General features: G+C 39.7%; 1 protein-coding gene across 6 annotated transcripts in view; it reads right to left on the bottom strand.

The window, feature by feature from the left end:
* LOC119721063 (sushi, von Willebrand factor type A, EGF and pentraxin domain-containing protein 1-like) overlaps positions 1 to 24,121 on the bottom strand; it is a 72,775-nt gene that overhangs the window by 7,666 nt on the left and 40,988 nt on the right. For 4 of the 6 annotated variants that reach the window (XM_038190945.1, XM_038190944.1, XM_038190946.1 and 1 more), the window contains 6 exons: positions 14,135 to 14,350; positions 4,736 to 4,927; positions 3,826 to 4,050; positions 2,225 to 2,443; positions 798 to 1,082; positions 364 to 534 (listed from right to left, as the gene is read on the bottom strand). In XM_038190945.1, the coding sequence (XP_038046873.1) occupies positions 364 to 534; positions 798 to 1,082; positions 2,225 to 2,443; positions 3,826 to 4,050; positions 4,736 to 4,927; positions 14,135 to 14,350 (1,308 nt within the window). Of the gene's footprint in view, positions 1 to 363; positions 535 to 797; positions 1,083 to 2,224; positions 2,444 to 3,825; positions 4,051 to 4,735; positions 4,928 to 14,134; positions 14,351 to 24,121 lie in introns of those variants that run through there. The other 2 variants (XM_038190949.1, XM_038190948.1) reach the window with 2 other exon arrangements.

Raw genomic sequence — 24,121 nt, 5'->3', positions numbered from 1 at the left:
TGATTTAAAGTCTAAACATTGTTTCATTTCTAATTAGAGGATTTACCTTGTCATGCGAAGAACTGACAACATGTATATTTTTGTCTTTGTACTACAGGTAATGAATAAATCACCATTTGAATAAGAAGTCCATTTGCCATTCCCTCAATAGTCTCTATAAAACGACCTGTCACATATCTGACAACCTACGCAATTTCAAAAGCGGTGAGCCCAAAGCATCCTCTCTTTTGAACTTTCCAAAAAAACAAAGTCATCAGGTGCGAGATGCATGTACCTGAATATGGCAATAGCTAGGCTATAGTGTTTCTTGTTCAAACAATCCACTCAGAATGTACATGTAGAATGGAAGCCTCATTCACTCACCTCTGCAGCGTGGTTTTTCTCCCAACCATTTACCAAGGTTGCATTTGATCGTCCGTTCCCCGATGAGATCATAGCCCTCGTTGCATTTAAATGATACTGACTTTGTTAGGCGGAAGTCATCACCGATACGACGACTGTTTAACGGGGGACTTGGCTCTGAACAGGAAACGGCTATAAAAAAAGTACAGAAAATAATAACACTGCAGAAAATTACTAACATGCACTCCAAAAACAAGCCTTTAACTATTACACAACTTCGTATCAATGTCAAATATGAATTGTGGACCATTAATGCAACTTACTTGCATTCAGAAGGATCATTAATTTATCCATCACAAAAATGCTCTAAAGTAAGGTTCAGTCAAGCTGAATTGAAAATCGACAAACTTTAAACTGGCAGTTACTCATAAAGATAAATTGACAACTGGACTTACCTCTTACCTGTATCATAAGCCGATGAAATGCAGTTGGCGATCCAAACTTCTTACAGATGTAAGTCCCTGAATGACCTTCTGCAGGTACACCATACTTCTTTTGTCCTCGACCACCTGGAACCCGTTCTTGCGAGTGACTCTGTTCTAAAACTGGGTAACCGCTGGAGACGATGCAATCCACATTCAACTGACCAACACCAGGGTAGATGAGCAAGGTTCCATTAGCCATGAACTGATGGAGCGTGGTATCTAAGGCTGGGAGGCTGAAGCTAGTTAATGCTCGCACTGCCATGAATAGGAAAAGAGGATACTACTTTAAGCAACACCGCTAGATCTTGGTGCACAAAATCGCAAAGATCATGTTTGATTTCATGGTCTCCGAGTACTGCCCTAGAGCATTGATAAATTGGGAAACCAATGTATTCCTGCACAGTCGGTAGAGTATTCTGAATGTCGCAGGTTCAAATTCTGGCCTGTCTACTGAATTTCACTGTTAAATTTCATACACTATATTTCATTAAAAGTGAGCCTTTGTAATAAAGGTAGTGTACTTGTAACCTGGAAAAATGACACACTTGGGGAAACTCGCACTAAACAGACTCTACATGGGGATTTACTAACGAAATTTACTAAACTTGGGATCTTTGAAGGAAAAAGTCGCGAGGAAATTGAATTAATAGGAACAAGGGACACAATTCTAGATTTCGAACAGAAAAAGACAAAAAGAATTTATTCACAAGAACTTTCAAAATGACCAGATAATTATAAAACTAAGACCACGAAAATCAAGTAAGAGCAAAGACTAAAAACCAAAACTTAAACCTAAAAAACCAAAGACTCAAACCAAAAAAACCCAAAAGTATTTAACCAACACAGTGTTGTATATAAAGTGGACCTTAAAGACACTTCTGTCAGAAATCAAATGACTCGAGCAGACAGAGCTCAAACAGGACACACCACTCCAGTTAGGAGGAACATAAGATGTATACTATGAAGTTGTCTCTGTTGGTCTGCTGGTTGATTAAAGTGTGGCTTAACCATGTGGCAGCTTTTATAGGGGGAACATGTGGGCTAAAGTAAACAACCAGGGGGACACACTACCAAGAAAGGGGGGGGGGGAATCTTAAGTAAAACTAAAATGATTTCTGTTTGTTCTAAAGGGGAGCTACTCCTATATACTATACACTTCATACATGAAAAATATACAAGATAAATTTGGCCCTGCCACATACTCTCAGGGTCAGCAACGTAATTTGGCACACATGGGTTCTATGAACATACACATTTTTTGGACAAATTAAGGTACTGCATATTGGGTTAAATGGCTCAGTTGATGCAGCACCAAAGTATGAGCCGGAGGTCGCCAGTTCAAATCTGGCTCAAGACAATATTTTGTTCAATCAAATATTAATCAAAGTAAAACGTACAGCATACTGGCACGGGTCCAGTCCATCTGCCGTCATTACAGGTGCGGAGCGGACCAGTTACCAGTTTCATCTTCAATGGATCCTGACACCGCGACATTATGGTGGATTCATGGAAGAATGAGGTGCGAGGGGTGTCAAGTAGCTTGATTGAATCGTCACCATACTGTCTGACATTCGTGATCTTCCCAGGACGAGAACAAGAGCGCTTGTATGTAACCGCTATCAAAAAAAACAAACACATTTAAGATTTGGTATTAAATCATAATAATAATAATAATAATAACTGGACTTTAGCACCAAATTGACAAAGGATACTATAACAAAGAAATGAAAAAGGGAAAGAAGACAAAGAAAAGAGGACAGCTTGATTTTTTGATGGGGATGGGTTGGCTATTCCATAACTGGGGGGGGGGGGGGGGGGGGCGGCAAAGGAAAAGGTGCTGTCACCAGCCTGTTTAAGCGACTTGTGGATGACAACGGACTCTCCAGCAGACATGGCAGAAGAAGAGCAGACAGAAGGGAGTTATACAATACTGCTGGATTAGAGGAAAGATAATCTGATGCAGTGTTTTTAATAGTGATTTGTAAGTGTGAACCGATGTACAAAACTGAATGTGTTGGGCGACTGGGAGCCAGTGTAATTGTTTGAGCAGGTATGGGTGTGTTTGGGCTTCTGAAAGATAAGCCAGGCACATCTGTTTTGACGAGATATATATGTCTTTCTTAGAGACTAGTTTAGCAGACAGCAGCAATAGTCCAGCTTTGACAGAATTGGGGCACGGACAGCATTGTTGCAAGCAATAAAGTCAAGCAATGTCCTGATCCAACTAAGGTTGCAGATATGCCAGTTAAGAGAGCGACAAAGTTGTGTGATGTGATTAGACATTTTCATGCCATGATCAAAAACAAGTAGTAATAAGTGAAAAGCTGCAAGACTCCTTTAAACAGACTAGTGTGCTTGGCTGAAATAATAGAAATATTCTGGAAAAGGTAAGAAAGCAATTGGTTTTCAGCAATTTCATTGTCAGTACATTTGATATTAATCTCTTAATGCAGTAAATAATAATAATAATTATAATAATAATAACAGAGTCTTATACAGCGCACGTATTTACCAACAATTAGGTACTCAAGGCGCTGGAAATTATGTCTACTATTAAGGAAAGGTAAATAAAGTATATGAGAAATATGAGACCTTTTACGTAGCACCGGGTTTTCATGGTGCTGCGGCACATATTGCGGCCACTGCCAGAAACACAGGGACAAACCCCTTCTCCTTAGCTATAAGTGTCACTGGGTTCTTTAACGTGCATTACACAACGCACAAGACCTACGGCTTTACGTCCCATCCAAAGGATGAAGCAATAATGGTAAAGTGCCTTGCTCAAGAGCACAAGCACCATGATCCCACCATCACGAACCCATGTACCACAGCACATGAATCGAACACGGTAACCATTTGACTACAGCACCCCAAAAATAAATTGGCAGTTCAATTAATTGCAACCTTAGCTGAAAAAAACCCACACCAATTTATCTATTACAAAAATTATCCTGCAGGGCAAAAACAGTCGATAAAAATTAAGGACCCTTTGTCCTACCGCAACGTGGTAGTGCAGGAGTCCAGGCTCCATTCCAACAAGTAGTGGTCACTGCCTCCCTGCCACTGACTGTGAAGTCTGTATTACATCGAACCTCAATCTCATCACGATTACCAAAGATGATTTCAAAGCCTGCTGTGGCAATGTTTTGGCCACGGTGGTAGATGAGGGCACTGGGGACTGACGGTGTGGGACATGTGGCAGCTGCCACAGGTGCGTCAGGTACTGAAAACGCAAATCAGATAAACAACAAGTTAATCAGTTCTTTCTTGATTCCATGGACTTACCTCAGAATATCTCTCAATTTTGGGACTCTCCTGCCACCTACCGGTATCAACGTTAATGTATTTGATCACTGTCATTTTTCAACAGGTTTCATCTACATGTAGGTTCCTCAGGCTAATAATGTGAGATACGTGTATTTGTCAAGTTTTTTTCCCTCATACTTTTGAATTCCCTTCCTGAATCTTGGTTCCCTTCTATCCATTATCTTTCACTATTAAAACGAAGTGTGAACAACAGATATCTTCTTTAACTGTGACTAATTTCCAATCATTTTCTGTTCTTTCAAATTTGTATCCCGCAGGCGATAGCCATTAAAAAAAGTTACGAGCAACAAGGCACTTTGGGAGGAATCCATAATGACAATAATTTGTGTCGGTATGACCCAAAAAAAATCAGAATGTGACACATTTCTTGTGATTCGTACCTTCACATTTCCTTGCAGTATTACAAGAAATTACAACTGAAGCACTTCAAATAAATTACCTGCAAAACATCAAAGTACGTACATGTAGAAGGACCTACATGTGAAATTGAACAATAAGAATGTGATGCAGGGTTTTCCTTATGATTTTATTTGTTGTTGATTGAGCCATGGCATTACAGCTCGGCATTTCCACTGCCTTACCTTCATCTGATTGGCATACGGGTGGTATCTCCCTGCTCCATGTGCCATCATCACAATGGGAATATTCAGCGGCTGGATCTTGTAATGTATAACCTGGGTTACACTCGTACCTTATGGTGGACCCATGCTCATAACGATCGCCCTGGATAAGGCGGAAGCTACCATGCATAAGGTAAGGATCACGGCACCGGACTGTTCAATACAGAGAATTACTATAATTTCATTAACTTGCAAATGAATCACACAGGGAAACTCACTAGGTGAATTATAACAATTGAAAAGTTGAACAAAGAAACTGACTGGAGCGGGGTTTGAATCTGTGACCTCCGGATAGCAGTTCCAGTGTTCTACCAACTGAGCTATCCAGCCCTATGTGATGGCGGTTCCCCAATTAGTCAATATAATAATAATAATAATAATAATAATAACTAGAGATCTATGTCTGTTTGCAACAGAACACATGGTCAGGTGGCTTAGATCTAATTTTCGTCAAGATCGTGACCGACTGGTCCAAAGCACCAAACTTGGCAGATAGATTCTTATAGCCCTAGAGAAGATATTTAGAAGGGGTGACACCTGAAATTCTTTTGGGAAGGGTGCCTAATTTGCATAAATCGTTAATCCCTGTCGTGTAATATATTTATTCCCATATTTGGGTATATTTATATTTTTTTATTTCTTTGAAAAGTGTATTTTGAGGATTCTACTTACATATCTTTACTTAAATAACATTTTCCAAAGCATATAAGTGACTGAATAATTATGAGGACATAGTAACGATCCAAAATTAGCTACTATTATGCCCTCAAATTGCGCGCATTTACCTTGTCTCCAGATATCATCAATTAGTCTTGCCAAACATCAGCATTGATGAACTTCAAATTCACCAAGTAGCTTACTGGTACAGTTACCCTATAAAATCTTATGCAAAATCATGTGAACAATGATTACATTGTGATATTAAGCCCAAAAACAAAAACTAGGGAAAAACGAGGTGTCCATAAATTAGGCTAACAAGTATGTGAAGGGTTGCCTAACATGGAACACTGGAGCAAGTTCAAGGAAATTCCCAAAATTATTGTTGAGAAAACGTTGCGTAGACAAAATTATTGTAAACAACAATAATCTCTTATGAGGGGGATTTCGTTGAATTTGTTTAATACCCTTCCCGTACTAGCCCAATTTACAGACACCACATTTTCTCTCCTTTTTTGGTCTTTTGGGCTAAACATCAAGATGTTATCAATTTTCACTTGATTTTCCACTTATTTTTGTTAGGGTAAATATGCCAGTAAGTAACTTTGTGAATTTGAAGCTCATCAATACCCACGTTTGGCGAGACAAGTTGATGATATCTGAGGAAAAGGTAAATGCGCGTAACTTTAGGGTAAAATAGTAGCAATTTTGGTTCTTTACTATGTCCTCCTAATTATTCAGTCACTTATATGTTTTACAAAATGTTATTGAAGTAAGAATATGCAAGTAGAATCACCAAAATACACTTTTCAAAAAAATAAAAAAATAAAAATATACCCAAATATGGGAATAAATATATTACACGACAGGGATTAACGATTTATGCAAATAAGGCACCCTTCCCAAAAGAATTTCAGGTGTCACCCCTTCTAAATATCTTCTCTAGGGCTATAAGAATCTATCTGCCAAGTTTGGTGCTTTGGACCAGTCGGTCACGATTCCGACCATATGCCACCTGACTAATAGGGCTTTTCCGCATTATGGGGTTTTTTTTATCAATAACACGTCCCAGACTAGATGCATGTACATGTACAACGTTTCAAAGTATACGAAACAAGAATGTTCTAATTTATTATGTAGCGTCTGTGAGATATACTATCGTCAATTAAATCAGAGCATTGGACTACCTTCATACGCAATTTTGACACATTTGGACTGATAGTTTTCTCAATATGAGCCTTTAAAAATGCACGTAATGACGACGTCACATTCCTTACGAAGATATCATCTTGATAACACTTTTCAGTGCACATTTGTGCAATGTGGTCTTGGTTTGTACTAAGCTTGAAGTCAATCCAATGAAAGGAAGTGTGAAATTTTGGAAGCGGAATGAAAAAGTAAATATAAAAAAAATTGTAAAAAATCATGCGATGACGTCATGGTGACGTCATGTCAGATTTTTCATACTAGTACCATTATCTAGCAACCCACCAAGTTTTACGACGATCGGACTTTCCCTTATATGTGTTTTTAAAAATTACAATTTTTTTATGACGTCATCATGACGTCACACGTTTTTCAAAATTTTGTGCAAATACCTACTACCTAACAAACAAAATACAAAATTAATTTTGAATTTTGCATGTTGCGTTCGTGAGATATGGCTTAAAGGTCAAAAATTTCAAAAAAGCATATGAAATCGCACGATGACGTCATCATGAGTCACTTCAATTTTTACCTATAACACATCCCGGTCTACCTACATACGGAGTAACAACCCAGTCGGACTTACAGTTCTGTAAATAAAGGACTTCAAAATATGCATGTTTGTGATGAAGTCACGTGACCCAGGATAACATCATCATGGCATCACACTTCGGGGCACATCTCTGCAATAAGGACTATGACTATGCTTACTTTGAATGATGTATGACAAAAATTAATGCCAAAAGTGGCACTGAGAAAAACATAATTTGGTAGTTTTGTCTTTTGAAGATTGCAAATGTTGTATATATATGGGTCATTCTATAAATGTGGGGTCCAATTTTGTTTGGTGTAGCTGTTACATCTGATGTAAAATTTTGTAAATTCAGAACACATTCTTTAATGACTTTTACATGTACCTCCAAGAGTGATTATGTAATGCAAAGTACCTGCTAAACAAATACAAATAGTTGGGAGTCAATTTCAATTTCCTTGTCAAATCACACACAGGTCAGGTGTAACAGGGACACCAAAATCTCACACTTTTGGACTCCAAATTTATACATGTAGAATGACCCATATATATTCCCTTTAAAGGTGACGAAACAGGGACTTCAACATTTAAAACATTTTGAAAGTTACCGATAACGACAATCACACGCTCTGCTCATATAAATGGCCCCTGAACAGGGTGAGCAATATAACGTAAAATTGTTAGACCAAAAAAGGTATTTAGGAATGGGAATAATAGTGTGATGGAGCAGTATTAAACGTCTGGTTTAAACTGGTTCGGAGAAATAGCCCTGGCCTTCGGCTCCGGCTATTATCGGCGTCCGTGCACCTGGTTTTAAACCAGATGTTTGATGCTGCTTCATCACATTATTTATCCTGCCCACGTACGTTACAATTTGCTACACCAGAAACTTTTTTTTTGTATCAATTGGGCAGTTTCATAAAGCTTCTAAGCAATATAATTGGAAGGGAAATCTATGCACTCTTTACAAACCAGCACGACCACCCGAGAACTAGTTACAAGCTGTATAAATCACACAATATTCTTCCAAGCTGTTCTGCATTGGCCCCCTGATATGTGCCCCAACATTGCTAAATGAATCAATCATTTGTTCTTTTACTCAGTTACCTTTTTTTATTCAATTAATTGAAAACCAGTTTGTGAAAATGAAGGTTGCCTTTCACTTTTCGATGAAGCAAGGGCAAAAACAAACAGAAGTCCCGAACCATAAACCTTACAAACTCCACACATGATTCAACAGGAATCATACATGAGCTGTTAGCTAGAAATATTGACACTGTGACAGATGGGTGGGATATCTGAGAAAATGATAGTCAAGCTATCGGGCAACAGAAAAAAATCAACCATTTGATTAATTAAAACGAAGTTGCCAAATACCTATTTTAACCCTCACCTGGTTTTACCGTTCATGCAATGTTTCTTGATGGTTTCTAGGCCTTTCAGACCTGCTGATCCCGAATCTAGATAATGCCACCTCGGCATCCTTGGGGAAATTGAGATATTCAAGATGGCTGCCACTATATATATATATATATCATATATATTGTGATCTTAAGTAGGCCCATACAAAAACTTTGATGGGTAATCTTGAGCTTAAATATGCGTTTTAGCGACCAGTGGATACACTTTTAAAATTTCATTTTCATATTTTCATCAAATTCATTTGTTCTAAATTCTAATATCGATTTCAAAATGGCCGCCAAGATGGCGGATGCCTAAAATTTACCATATTGAAACTTTTGTGTACAGTTTGGTATCAATTTATGATGTCTGTAAATACAAATTAGGAGATTTATCATGCCAATATATTCTATGAACAGAATTTTCCAGGCCTTTCTCTTTCTTGACATTCGATTCGGTCGCCAAATGGCCTTCAAAATGGCCGACAGCATATAATTGGTATCTAATTTCGACATCTGAATAACAAATCAATGAGTCCGGTACGTATCTTTCTGGCATAGTCAAAGGTGATCTTTCAACTACATGTAGCTAAACAACGCTGCGGATCTCAATTCGCCAAGAAATGAATATTAGGAATACTGCATGACGTTACTCAAGTGATTTTAATGTCTAATCAAAGGAGGCAAAAGCAAAAGTAAACAACCAAATACTTTTTATACCAAGAAAATAAGATTGCTGTTGAGGTGGTCGCCGAAAGAGTTGTGAACAGCATTGTGTATAAAAATCCTCCATCTGGTTTACACTGATTATCATATTTATAGAGAAAACAATTGTTGTTCCATTTGGGTCATATGGGACAGTCAATATAGATGAGGACAATATAGATGCCTTATAGCCAACACACGTTTATGGTACCCTGTGATCGAATACAAAGAACAGGAACAGACCCAAAAGTAAAATCTGATCGGATGACTTACATGATGATCTTCAAAGAGAGTTGGATGAAAACAGTTGTTTAGTTAATAAATGCCATCGCAATTGTGTGTCGTCATCATCATCCTCACACATACGTCGATATTTGAAATGTAAAGATGAGTTTACACTGCAATCACCACAACTTCCTAGTAAGCGAACCTATCGCTCTAATCTAGCGCCATTCAGTTTAGAGGAGCACTGTATCTTCTGCGGAGAAAACTGTAAAATCAGTCCGGACCCTCGACATCACGATCGTTAGCGTAGATCTTTGTTGTGTAGAATGTGGTTCAGACAAGAAGACATTCAAATAAGTCATTCTAGTGTATGATTATTGATGTATGCGATAATCAGAAAGATGATTAGGCAAATCAAGTGCAAGTGCGATTACATGCTGCAGTAAGCGATCTCCATGCTGCTGATGCCTGTTATCATGACAACTGTAGAAGCAAGTTTGCCTAGTCCGATAAGTCCCACATATGGATATCAGTTGAGATTTATCATTTGTACCGAACACATGGTGGCATCCTCCCACATCAAGCATACTAAATCAACTGACAGAGTACTTTGGCAGCGATCTTTTGGTATTATCATCACCTGGACTTGCCAAAATCATTTTGTTTTGGAGCAAACTGTCTGAATTATTGAGATTAGAAGACTACGATGACGTCTCAATCAGAAAAGTTGCCAAACAGATCGTTCAAGAGTCAAAAAAGCTCACTCCCGACAACAAAGTGTACAAAACAAGGATTGACGCAACAAAAGCCGGCGAATAATGCAGTTCAACATTACAGTCACTACTAGTTTCTGTTCGATTCCACCTTGCCAGCAGTGATGATTGGCAACATCATCAGTAATTGCCAACCGGCGGCCAACATCACTTCAGATAGCTCTGGGTGTTCTTTTAAAGGAAAGAAACCTTGATCGAACATTTTTATGACTTTGAAGTATTGTGTTCCTACATGTCCTATAATAAAGTATTGAGATTCAAGGCATCTGCTGCAGCAGCGGCTGTCCAAACCAAAGAGTTAAGCTGAATCTCTGATTCCAGTGTCAGTCTTGTTCAAGCAGTGGTAGACAACTTTTATACCAACACTTCATCCCAAAATGGTCTTCATTCAACACATGCGCTCACCCTTGATCTGGCACAGCAACAGCCAAGTGTCGACAACTGTGACAAGCATAAGAGTCAATAACAAGAGATGAAAAGCGATGCCTCATAGGATATTACAGTTCAATGCTACAATGTTTCAAAAATGCCGGTGAATGGGGTGATGTTTCAAAGTGAAGTAAAGCGGTATGTCTTGCCACTGAAGGTGTTGGCCTAGCAAACTGTATCTTTTAGGAATGTAAACAAGTTGGATCTGCAATTCTGCAGACCATTGCTGCTGAATCAGCATCATCACAATTTGGTGGTTTCAATACAAAGATTCTACTTGAGCAAGGGCAAAGTGTGCAACAAAGAAAAAAAGTCGTGTACACACCTCTCATCGATATGATGCCATCTGACCCCACCACAATGATGACGGTGATAGTTCAAGCTCAGAAACTCACCAGACAAACTGGTCAGGGTTTTACAATATTTACAGCAGACTAGCAGCTGTACCATGTCATGGTTGACGTTGTATGGGTATATCCAGAAATGTTTCAGAATTTCATTCCACGACTTGAAGGCATCCACATGCACATGAGTTTTGTTGGATGTGTAAGTGGTGCTCAAGATCACGGCTGAAAGTGGATTAGAGGAAGTTACATGTATGAAAGCTGCAATTGGAGGGGATACTCGCATGCTCACGGGTAAAAACTTCCAACAGAACACAAGAGTGCTGAGAATGGTGACAGAAGATGTTCTGCAAGATGTTCAAGCTAGGATGGAGGACCACCAAGATCTGATGGTGGTTCTGGGCAATATAGCTGCTTGTAGTAGAACAGCAAAACTCTGGGTTGACAATCTTATCAAGCCGATTCTCATCATGATGCTGTTTGTGGGAGCTTAGCGACAGGCAGACCGGCCGCTGCATGTCTGGACTGTTAGTCAAATGATGCCATATTTCTTCGCAGCACATCACATTAACTACACCAGATATGGTCTGTATTTCCTCAGATCTATAGAGAGTCTACCTCAGGAGGTCCTGGCAAGCTTCTTGAGAGGTGAACATATGATGCGTCACAAACAGGGTTTGTGGAATGGAACGTGGTGAGACATGTTCATAGGAATGCATTATGGTCATTGGCCAGGAGGTCTTGTAGGAATTACCCTCAAACCATCTGCTCTGAAGAGGTTGGCTTTGAGCCTGTTCACATCTCCAGTCACATGATGACCAGCTGACATGATGACTGATGCGATAAAACCTGGGCAGGTCATAACACACAAGGAAAAAATGTCAGCTCGGAAGGAATCAAAGGACAGAGAGAATATCAGACACAGCTGAAGACTTGCATTGATTCCCTGAATCCCAATGAACATCTTGATGGCTTGATCAATACCACTACTGGGAAAATATTCCCAAAATCTGTCAATGTTGATAACGCAGCTGCTATCTAGTTCGTTAGTAAAAACGTCATTCACGCACGCACACCATTGATTACTAGCGCCCATTGGCTACAAACACTCAAGCTGCGTTAACTTCCGGTTCCAACCGTGCGGAAATTGCTGGAGGTGACGTCACACTAACAAACCGGATTTGCAAGGCACGAATGACTGCATATGAAGCCCGCTGGCTGAAAGGTTTCCATGCTTCTCTAAGCAATAAATTGACAACCATGGCAGTAAACAAGAAACATGTCAGACTTGCATCTGGAGCAAGCTTCAATACTGAAATCATCTACTCTAGAGTCATGGGTTTGATGGCATCATGGGAAATAGATCTGGAGAACATTTTCAACCAATACCCACGTCAACGGTTGATGATAACAATGACATCACAACATCGAAATCGACACTGAAAAAAGGAAACTAAAGTTTGAACAATCTGCGCGTACCTTGCAGCAACCCGGTGTTTTCCAAATCGTTGGATGTGCCATTTGATGGATAATCCACTGGCCATCTCACAGTACAGTGCAAGACTACGTTGACAAATTCGTGAGCTACATTTTTAGTTAAGCTAGAGCAAAGTGAGGTGTATCATTTCTTTGATCTTGGAGTACAGCATCAAGAGTGCCGTGCAGGAGAGCAGGGAAGCGAGCTTCATTAACTAAACACACCTGTACCTCCTCAGAGTATTACACTCAATGTCTCACAGAACAAGGTTAAGTAATCAAAATCATCTGTCAGCAACGTCTGGAGAAAGCAAAGCAGTCTAGTAACACGTGCAATCACAGGTTGGTAATGCGGATGCGGATGCGCTATTAGCCAGCTGTGTTTAACAGCAAAGTGTGGGTGTCTTAGGGCTTGGCTAGCTTGTATCATCTTCTGCAGGTGTCACAAGGTAGACAACGGTCATAACCGACAAACACAAGATGAAGCTGAATACACTGACGAGGAGGCTGACCAGGATATTGACAACGCAGATAATTGAGCTGCTGCATGACAAGAAATGATTTTGTATATTTCCTTTTCATTGCAGGAACATTTGTGTGAAGAGTTTGTAATGAACATGATGAACAAAATTGAACATTATGAACATTATTGTGTTTTGTCTACCTTCTTCATGTTCAATATGTATATTTTTCCTTAGACCAGTAATACTACGAATATAAATTATGAAACTTGGGTTTTGCCTTAAAGCCAATACCTGGTAAAGCATGTTATAGACATATGAAACTTCTAGATTTAATGGCTGCTCCTACTGTACACACAAAAATCCATGTTCAGTGGAACGACGCTATAAAGAACATCGTGGGATCCACAGAAATTGTTTGTACTAGCGATTTTAAGCTGCTGGTACTCCGGTCAACTCACTTTTTAATAAATAGGGCACTTCAGAACTTCACCTTGCATGCCCTAGTAGTTACTGAAAGATGACTTTGAACATGTGCCGAATAATTAATCATGTTATTACACAGTTTTGAGCTAACTACATGTACCTACAGCAATGGGAAGCTTTTCCCTTTTTTTCCTTGTGGAAATAATAGCCACTTGTCACTCTTCTGTTGATATTTTTCAACCAACAATGTTTGGTACGTTTCGTACACAAAATTCGGGAGCAAAGCATGACGTTCAGTATAGCCGAATGTTCAGTATAGTGGTGTTCGGTATAGTGACGTTCCACTGTATTAAAAAAATTTCGAAAGAAATGAAAAAAAAGGAAAGGTAAAAGTGTATTAACTGATCGCTAAAACGCATATTAAGGCACAAGACTACATGAAAGCTGTTGTATGGCCCTGTTTAAAATTACAATATATATATATGATATATACATGTATGTAATTGCAGCCATCTTGAATATCTCAATTTCCCCAAAGGATCCCGAGGTGGCATCATCCAGATTCGGAATCAGCAGGTCTGAAAAACCTAGAAAACCACTGAGAAACATTGCGTGAACAGTAAAACCGGGTGAGAATTAGCCGCCGGACCTAAAAGAGAATCATAAAGTGTTAAAAAAATGATTACACAACAATTTAAAAAAATGTTTTGTAACAAGTGAATTTACCTGCATAACAGGCTGGAACATGTGTGTAATCAAGAAGCTCTCCCATCAAACATCGAGGAGTGTTTCCATTGTTATTTACTAATTCAAATCCTCTTTTGCAGCTGAAGTAGACAGCTGTCTCATGAGGAATGTATACTTTCCCCTCTGCATCTGGTTCAAGCTCCTGGTTGTTGATCATAACGTTACTGAGACCAAGCGCCCAGAAAGGACAGCGTTCTAGAGCAAAATATTCACAAGACAACAAAAATACTACAATCGAATCTCGTTAGTACAAACTCTGTTAATACAAAATTCTGGTTATAACAAACTTAAAGCCTTAGTCCCGACTGTGTATTTATGTGCACAATGAATGGGACTGATGTTCCTCTTAATACAAAATTCTGATATAACAAACAATTTGGCTAGGTCCGAACGAGTTTGTATTAACGAGACTCGACTGTATATTGTCAATTATCGGGTCAATGATGCTGTTTGGATCACATCTGTCAGCTTTGTTGCTTGTTACAGCTTGTTATACTTGTCCTGTTGACTATGGATGTGACACTGCTACTTTTTTGGAATACAACACAATACATCTCACGATAAGGTCACAAACAATTTGTTACTTGTAAGTCGTGTGCTTGGATACAGTAATTTCATTGGTCGAGAACGGACCTTTTTACTAATGAATCATAATAATGCATGCATGCGCTTACATGTAAATGGGCCTGGTGGCAAATAGCGAAAGCGGTCCATTGAAAATGTACAGGGTTAAAAACATTCAGTTCATTTCGACTGAGAACTGCATGCAATATGCAACCACTTAGACTCATGTCCGGCAGGAAAGGCTGCAGTTATCAAGGGCTAAACCACATGGATGTATTACTTGCATAGTAAGTTAAAATCGTTTATCGTTTTTGACTTATTGGCACGAATTGTTGACTGCTGTTAACCCCCTCGAGACGCATAGGTGCTATGCGCCCCCAGGTGTTAAAAATGGCATATTCCACATCACAGCATTCAACAATTGTTAAATATATAAAAATACTTATTTTAAGTAAGTGAATATACATGTACATGTAAGGCCAATAACAACAACTGTTTTGTTGCCCTCACATGAAAAATATCAGGATTGGTCGGTAGATCTCTTTCTTTTTTGAGAGAGGCGGGAGGGGTTAAGGGAATACATAGTACACACAATAGCTTACCCTTTCTTCTTAATGAAGAATACCTGGTTAGAATATGATGCGACATAACTAGGGCTGAGTCAATTCGAATAATTGAATATTCGAATATTCGACCTTCCAATCGATCGAATATTCGAATATTCGGTTATTTGGCCATTCCAAATTCCCTCAAAAGCAAAAATATGCCATACATGTACATGTAGTCAACGTACTTGCGCACGTCAGCATGCCATGCATGATTTCTTCACAGGTAAGTCAGGTATTTGACAACAATCAGTTGTTCTTCAATATCAGTAATTTAAAGATTAACAATAACCAGAGAAGCTAGAGTGAAGGATTCCTTGTTTGCATGGGGGACGTATTAAACCGTGAACCCCAAACACGGCGGGTGGCGTCAGCTATTGTGACTCTCCGACCCTTAACTCGCAAACAGGAACCGAGCATATCTATTACTGGAAGCTTCTTGAAGTCTACAAAACGGTGTACTTCCTAGTCACAGTATTGAGGATAAAAAGATCACTTTTATAATAATAAGTCGCACTTTTGTCACCAAGAATTGAGGAAATGATTTTATATCATTTTAAATAAACTTATTCTCAACAACCAAAAACTCCAAGAAAAAAACCTATGATATTTAATGTCTTTATTCAATGAAATATGGGTCTTTGAATTGTAAATGCATATTTAAGTTTATGCAAATAATGGGCGTGGGCGCGGCATACACACGCCCCAGCTTGACACGTGCAAAGCAGTATTTCCTTGTTTGCCCACAGGGGATGTATTATAAGCTGTGTACCCAAAACACGAAGGGTGACATTTCAGGAAAAAAAAAAAAAAATCGCCAGCCGAGCTCCGGCGGGCGCATTGTTGGAGGGCTAATTAGGGCACAGGTGCGCTGACCCGGTTCTTTTGTCTGGCTAAGTGCGTGCTCTGGAGATAACTTTCTAACAAATAGGCCACTAAAAGGTTTGGATATTCCAACTTGCAACATTTTGATACATTTTGTCTAGCTGTGGTTTTCTATGCTGGGAATCAGGGGTACGGTGCGGTGAGTTGACCGCAAAGTCTGTCTGGCGAAATAAATGAGAGCTCTTTTGAGTTTGAAATCCTCTCTGTTGTCTGCCCTTTTTTCTTGCGTTTTGCTCGACTTGGAGGACATAAGCCAGAGGTTCCCGCTATTATTACTGAAAGTATAATTGCTGAACTAGTTTTTGAAGTGTTTATGTATGTTTTATTTGTGCAAATATTGGGTGCAATTAGCAGACTAACCCAGCGAACAAAGCTGACGGACAGCGAACGAAAATGTGTTCGATAAAAGGGTGCTCTGATCAGTTGAGAGAACTAGATTATTTTGTACATGTACATGTATATAATTACGGAGGCATTGAGGCGAACATCTAACAGCCATAATAAATTTACCCCTAAAAGTAAACAGGAAATTCTTTTAGAAAAATCCCAGAGTCCGTAACGTAAATGAACCAAGGTTTTCAAAACGTTTTAATGTAATGTTGGGGTTCATGTCAAGTTTTCTACAACACCGCCACGTGCTGTGGGCAGCATACTGCGTGCAAGGCGATTCCCTATAACCACGTGCATTCGACACGATTGAACAGGCGATGGAAAACTTTGGGGGGAATTGGCTTCGCTGTATCAGTGTAATGTACCGCTTCTTGTGCGACCCTGTGCGAGCAGTACGTCCTCAAAATAAGTACATGAAAACGGAAAATACAAAGGCCCACACAGAAAAAAGAAATCAAGTTCTTTGCACGACATTGCAGAGGTCTTCTACATCGATGTTAGCATGCCATTTTCGCGATGTCAATAGCCGATCCAGTAAGCCCCTCCCACTGCGCACGTGGGCAAATTAACACATGCTCCTCTCCAATGCCACGCTGCATTTTCCTATGCTGCACACATGTACATGTAACACCAACGCGCGGGGAAACTTGCCAGGATCGCATCGGGGAAAACAGCGGCGGTTTTCTTTTGAAAGTAGGGATTGTAAGTAGGACAACAACAAACAAAAATACGGACAACGGAAACGTTACTACTCATGCTAGAAGTTTGATATGAAAAGGTGTCAGGAAGTTTTGTGAAGACATGAAAGACAAAATGTCTTGTTTATCTTGTCGGAAGCATCAGCGATTGGTGTTGCAGTCCGGCGTTAAAAAAATTGGTTGGCTTTACTGCAAGCACTCCCAAAGCAGAAGTAATATATGTATGACATTATTGCTTGGCATATATACAAGCTACTTTTTTATGGGTTTTTTAGGCAGCAACTTGAAACTTAACTTTGAGAATACACTTTTGTTGTTAAAAAAAAGTTTTTTCCACCTTTATATTTCATTGCATATCACCACCGAATATTCTTATTCGAAAATGAATATTCGAATATTCGATTATCGATCGAATAACCGAATATTCGAATATTCGGCACAGCCCTAGTGGCCGGCATAAATTGCATGAGCTTTTAATATTGAATCGCTCACAATGGATACCAACTGAAAAGCATACGGTCGCTAGGATAGGGGGATCGTCGCGTGGTCGGCCTAGCCTAGGCCTCAGGCATCGGTCGACGATCTGCATTATTTTTAGTGGATCTTGTCATGTCAATGACTTACAAATTTGAACAATACAATACCACAAAAAGTAAGCTTTTCATTTTTAATAATCTCTTAGTGTTACAGCGATATGCCGCGCCAGCGGCTTATCAACTCGGCACGTGGTGCCTGGTGGTTAGTTGTTTTTTTCCCTGATACATAATACTGCGGTTTTAGTGAATATCGCGGTTTTTTTTGTCACTGGATACCGTGGTATCATAAATGCAATACCGAAACAAGCCTAATATTCGAATGGAAACTACTTTTTTTTTCTAGAGTAGAAAAAATAAACTGGCATAAAATCCCCTAAATGACGTACGAAACACATGCACCACGCAGGGTTCTCCCCACGTACAAGCTTGCGTATCAAGCTGATACGCAGTATTTTCGCCCGATACGCTGCCGAAATTGCCGATCACATTTTTTGCATCCCGATACGCTCTTTTTGGGCAGAAGACAAATCGGAAATCATTAAATTAAAAACCTTATAATAGAAGAAATACCAAAAAAATAGGTTGTCGGTTGATAACAAAATTTACAGAAACGACCATGAAAATGCACCAACTTACGTTTAGGTACGTAACCAGCTCCCCTGCTAGCGCTAAATTGTTGTTTGCAAGAGTGGGTCTGTGTATATGGAGATCAATGGTTTGCACCGAGCAGCTCGTTCTGTCAGCTGCTGCATGAGCAAGGACGGTATTATGTTTCTGCTCTTAGAATGCATGCAGTACAGGGAGCCAAACATCCGCCGTGGCACTCCCAGGCTCGTGTATATACATGGACAGTAGGGCTGTGCCGAATTTTCGAATATTCGGTTATTCGATCGATAATCGAATATTCGAATATTCATTTTCGAATAAGAATATTCGGTGGTGATATGCAATAAAATATAAAGGTGGAAAAAACTTTTTTTTAACAACAAAAGTGTATTCTCAAAGTTAAGTTTCAAGTTGCTGCCAAAAAAAACTATAAAAAAGTAGCTTGTATATATGCCAAGCAATAATGTCATACATATATTACTTCTGCTTTGGGAGTGCTTGCAGTAAAGCCAACCCATTTTTTTAACGCCGGACTGCAACACCAATCGCTGATGCTTCCGACAAGATAATAACAAGACATTTTGTCTTTCATGTCTTCACAAAACACTTCCTGACACCTTTTCATATCAAACTTCTAGCATAAGTAGTAACGTTTCCGTTGTCCGTATTTTTGTTTGTTGTTGTCCTACTTACAATCCCTACTTTCAAAAGAAAACCGCCACTGTTTTCCCCGATGCGATCCTGGCAAGTTTCCCCGCGCGTTGGTGTTACATGTACATGTGTGCAGCATAGGAAAATGCAGCGTGGCATTGGAGAGGAGCATGTGTTAATTTGCCCACGTGCGCAGTGGGAGGGGCTTACTGGATCGGCTATGGACATCGCGAAAATGGCATGCCAACATCGATGTAGAAGACCTCTGCAATCTCATGCAAAGAACTTGATTTCTTTTTTCTGTGTGGGCCTTTGTATTTTCCGTTTTCATGTACTTATTTTGAGGACGTACTGCTCGCACAGGGTCGCACAAGAAGCGGTACATTACACTGATACAGCGAAGCCAATTCCCCCCAAAGTTTTCCATCGCCTGTTCAATCGTGTCGAATGCACGTGGTTATAGGGAATCGCCTTGCACGCAGTATGCTGCCCACAGCACGTGGCGGTGTTGTAGAAAACTTGACATGAACCCCAACATTACATTAAAACGTTTTGAAAACCTTGGTTCATTTACGTTACGGACTCTGGGATTTTTCTAAAAGAATTTCTTGTTTACTTTTAGGGGTAAATTTATTATGGCTGTTAGATGTTCGCCTCAATGCCTCCGTAATTATATACATGTACATGTACAAAATAATCTAGTTCTCTCAACTGATCAGAGCACCCTTTTATCGAACACATTTTCGTTCGCTGTCCGTCAGCTTTGTTCGCTGGGTTAGTCTGCTAATTGCACCCAATATTTGCACAAATAAAACATACATAAACACTTCAAAAACTAGTTCAGCAATTATACTTTCAGTAATAATAGCGGGAACCTCTGGCTTATGTCCTCCAAGTCGAGCAAAACGCAAGAAAAAAGGGCAGACAACAGAGAGGATTTCAAACTCAAAAGAGCTCTCATTTATTTCGCCAGACAGACTTTGCGGTCAACTCACCGCACCGTACCCCTGATTCCCAGCATAGAAAACCACAGCTAGACAAAATGTATCAAAATGTTGCAAGTTGGAATATCCAAACCTTTTAGTGACCTATTTGTTAGAAAGTTATCTCCAGAGCACGCACTTAGCCAGACAAAGGAACCGGGTCAGCGCACCTGTGCCCTAATTAGCCCTCCAACAATGCGCCCGCCGGAGCTCGGCTGGCGATTTTTTTTTTTTTTTCCTGAAATGTCACCCTTCGTGTTTTGGGTACACAGCTTATAATACATCCCCTGTGGGCAAACAAGGAAATACTGCTTTGCACGTGTCAAGCTGGGGCGTGTGTATGCCGCGCCCACGCCCATTATTTGCATAAACTTAAATATGCATTTACAATTCAAAGACCCATATTTCATTGAATAAAGACATTAAATATCATAGGTTTTTTTCTTGGAGTTTTTGGTTGTTGAGAATAAGTTTATTTAAAATGATATAAAATCATTTCCTCAATTCTTGGTGACAAAAGTGCGACTTATTATTATAAAAGTGATCTTTTTATCCTCAATACTGTGACTAGGAAGTACACCGTTTTGTAGACTTCAAGAAGCTTCCAGTAATAGATATGCTCGGTTCCTGTTTGCGAGTTAAGGGTCGGAGAGTCACAATAGCTGACGCCACCCGCCGTGTTTGGGGTTCACGGTTTAATACGTCCCCCATGCAAACAAGGAATCCTTCACTCTAGCTTCTCTGGTTATTGTTAATCTTTAAATTACTGATATTGAAGAACAACTGATTGTTGTCAAATACCTGACTTACCTGTGAAGAAATCATGCATGGCATGCTGACGTGCGCACGTACGTTGACTACATGTACATGTATGGCATATTTTTGCTTTTGAGGGAATTTGGAATGGCCAAATAACCGAATATTCGAATATTCGATCGATTGGAAGGTCGAATATTCGAATATTCAATTATTCGAATTGACTCAGCCCTACCGGCCACCAGCGACTCCTTCGTGCTTTGCGGGTGTCATGCAAAAATCAGACACCTATAAAAATAATCATACTCCTGCTTCTGCTTCTGCTGGATACTATGCAAACACCACCCATGGTGGTTATAGCACATGGGTCGTGATTGGTCATTCTAATAATCATATGTTAGGCATGCGCAATTGTGGAGGCTGTAGTATGAAGTTGTTGGTGCTGCGACCTTCACAACGAATGGACCAATCATACCAAAACATGAATGGGAAATGTTTTGAGCGCCTTTTTAGATGGCCAATAAGCTCGATCCATGCAGTGTGTGGGAAAAAGCACGTGTCACGACTTGTGCTTGTGGATCTATGGACCCAGCAGGCTGACATGTATGGCCACGCACATGACGCAGGTGTATTCGGGGGCTTTCGCTTTACGGTAAATCGGACAAGAGTTTTCCCCACGATGAGAAATCGTAGCTTTTTTATTGCGCTTTCTTTAAAATATTTTTCTCTCTCAATTTCCCTTGATCGGACGGCTCAGCATCGCATGTGAATCCAGGCATGTCCGTTCCCTTTGCACGTGCACCTCGCATGCAAATAGCATGGAATCTTGCTCCATGACTGAAGCCTGTAGTTTTGGCGGTCATAGATTGACATGTTTTTCCTTGTTGCTGATATTCTTGAGAACTATGTTTTGGCAAAAATTACGCATGATGATGTAGATTTCAAATCTCTCAAACAATCACGGAGAAACAATTATCAGACCAGTTTTTTTTGTCACGACCGTCAAAACATTCCCATGTGTAAAACATTGTTGAACTTTCCGTCCAGACACTATATACACAAAGATAACCGCAAACACGGCAGCGTTAGCAGAACTTCAAATGCCTTTGTGGTATTGCAGCTGCCGAAGTATCAGGTTTTTTTAGTCCAGCTTGACAATTATTGCGTCTTATCGTCAACGGTAATTTAAAAAAAAAAAATTAAAAGAAATATCATGACGCAATAAATAACGAAAATCAATCTTCTGAGAAATCACTTTTTAAAAATATGGGCTGTTGGTACCCGCTATTCACTTTGTACACTAAGCTTGTGCGCATGTGCGGTCACGATAGCCAAGATGGATGGCTACGCGGTGTCCATGACAGTGATGTTGGGAACAAAGTAATTGTTCAGTTACGTTGCCAACATATGTTTAAATGGTAATTTTTCTGATTTATTCCATAAGTACAATACTGATTGTGTTTTGTCGGATATGTCGGTCGTTATGTCGCATCATATTCTAACCAGGTATTCTTCATTAAGAAGAAAGGGTAAGCTATTGTGTGTACTATGTATTCCCTTAACCCCTCCCGCCTCTCTCAAAAAAAGAAAGAGATCTACCGACCAATCCTGATATTTTTCATGTGAGGGCAACAAAACAGTTGTTGTTATTGGCCTTACATGTACATGTATATTCACTTACTTAAAATAAGTATTTTTATATATTTAACAATTGTTGAATGCTGTGATGTGGAATATGCCATTTTTAACACCTGGGGGCGCATAGCACCTATGCGTCTCGAGGGGGTTAACAGCAGTCAACAATTTAAAATGATATAAAATCATTTCCTCAATTCTTGGTGACAAAAGTGCGACTTATTATTATAAAAGTGATTTTTTTTATCCTCAATACTGTGACTAGGAAGTACACCATTTTGTAGACTTCAAGAAGCTTCCAGTAATAGATATGCTCGGTTCCTGTTTGCGAGTTAAGGGTCGGAGAGTCACAATAGCTGACGCCACCCGCCTTGTTTGGGGTTCACGGCTTAATACGTCCCCCATGCAAACAAGGAATCCTTCACTCTAGCTTCTCTGGTTATTGTTAATCTTTAAATTACTGACTGAAGAACAACTGATTGTTGTCAAATACCTGACTTACCTGTGAAGAAATCATGCATGGCATGCTGAAGTGCGCACGTACGTTGACTACATGTACATGTATGGCATATTTTTGCTTTTGAGGGAATTTGGAATGGCCAAATAACCGAATATTCGAATATTCGATCGATTGGAAGGTCGAATATTTGAATATTCAATTATTCGAATTGACTCAGCCCTAATGGACAGAGCTTGTTAGACAGGGGACAAGTCTAGCTCTATCCTTGTACTGTGTGTATTTTAACAAACTGGTGCTCACGTGTCATACGACTCCTCTACCAAGACGAAAACCAGCGAAACCATGCTGTTCAACGTAGATTCCAAATTAGAACATAAAGCTCGCTCCCACATGTATGGTATGTGCGTGCGCTGAACAACCTACATGTATGATCGAACGGTCGATCGTGACAGAGAAACAGCAAGCATGACAATGGCCGCCAACAATAAAAAAACCATTAATCTCTTCTTACTTTCGATCAATGGCGGAGCAAGATAATACACAGTGTTTGTATTGTGTGTGTGTGGGATGAAACCTATTTAACTATAAAGTGCATCAGTTTATCATTACATGCATCTGCAATTTCCAATAGCACACACTTATGGCAATCCATTGAACAGGACCTCTCACTTGTGTAACTTTCACAGATATTCAACATTATGACATCAGAATTCATTAATCAGGTTGTCCTTGTTTGCTTTTGTTTCTTCCAAACCAGTAATCTGCTTGACAGTTTACATTTAATACAGAAATCAAATGTTATTTAGGAGTATTTGCAGAATACCCCGCCACTCGGAAATACACCCCTAAAATCTCTAACTACGCGGTTGGAATCACGGAAAAGAAACAATTCAAGTCCATGCCAGCTACGCAGATACTGAGTGGGGGTTCATTATTTGAGAACGAAGCAACACAAAAGAAATAGGAGTTGCTGAAAAAATTCTAAGTCCAAACCAACCACCCTGTTGCCGGCTACGCGGATACGGTGTGGGAGTCCCCTTGAATATGCTTGAGAACGAAGCAACACAAAAGGAATGGGAGTTGCTGAAAAATTTTTAAGTCCAAACCAACTACCCTGTTGGCGGCTACGCGGATACGGAGTGGGAGTGCAGTGAAGCACGACGCATAGTACACAAGTAGCGCTGAGAAGGTTTATTG

This window comes from Patiria miniata, unplaced genomic scaffold (assembly GCF_015706575.1).
Source record: "Patiria miniata isolate m_02_andy unplaced genomic scaffold, ASM1570657v1 HiC_scaffold_9, whole genome shotgun sequence".
NCBI lineage: Eukaryota > Metazoa > Echinodermata > Asteroidea > Valvatida > Asterinidae > Patiria > Patiria miniata.
This window is presented reverse-complemented; position numbering and strand designations above follow the sequence as displayed.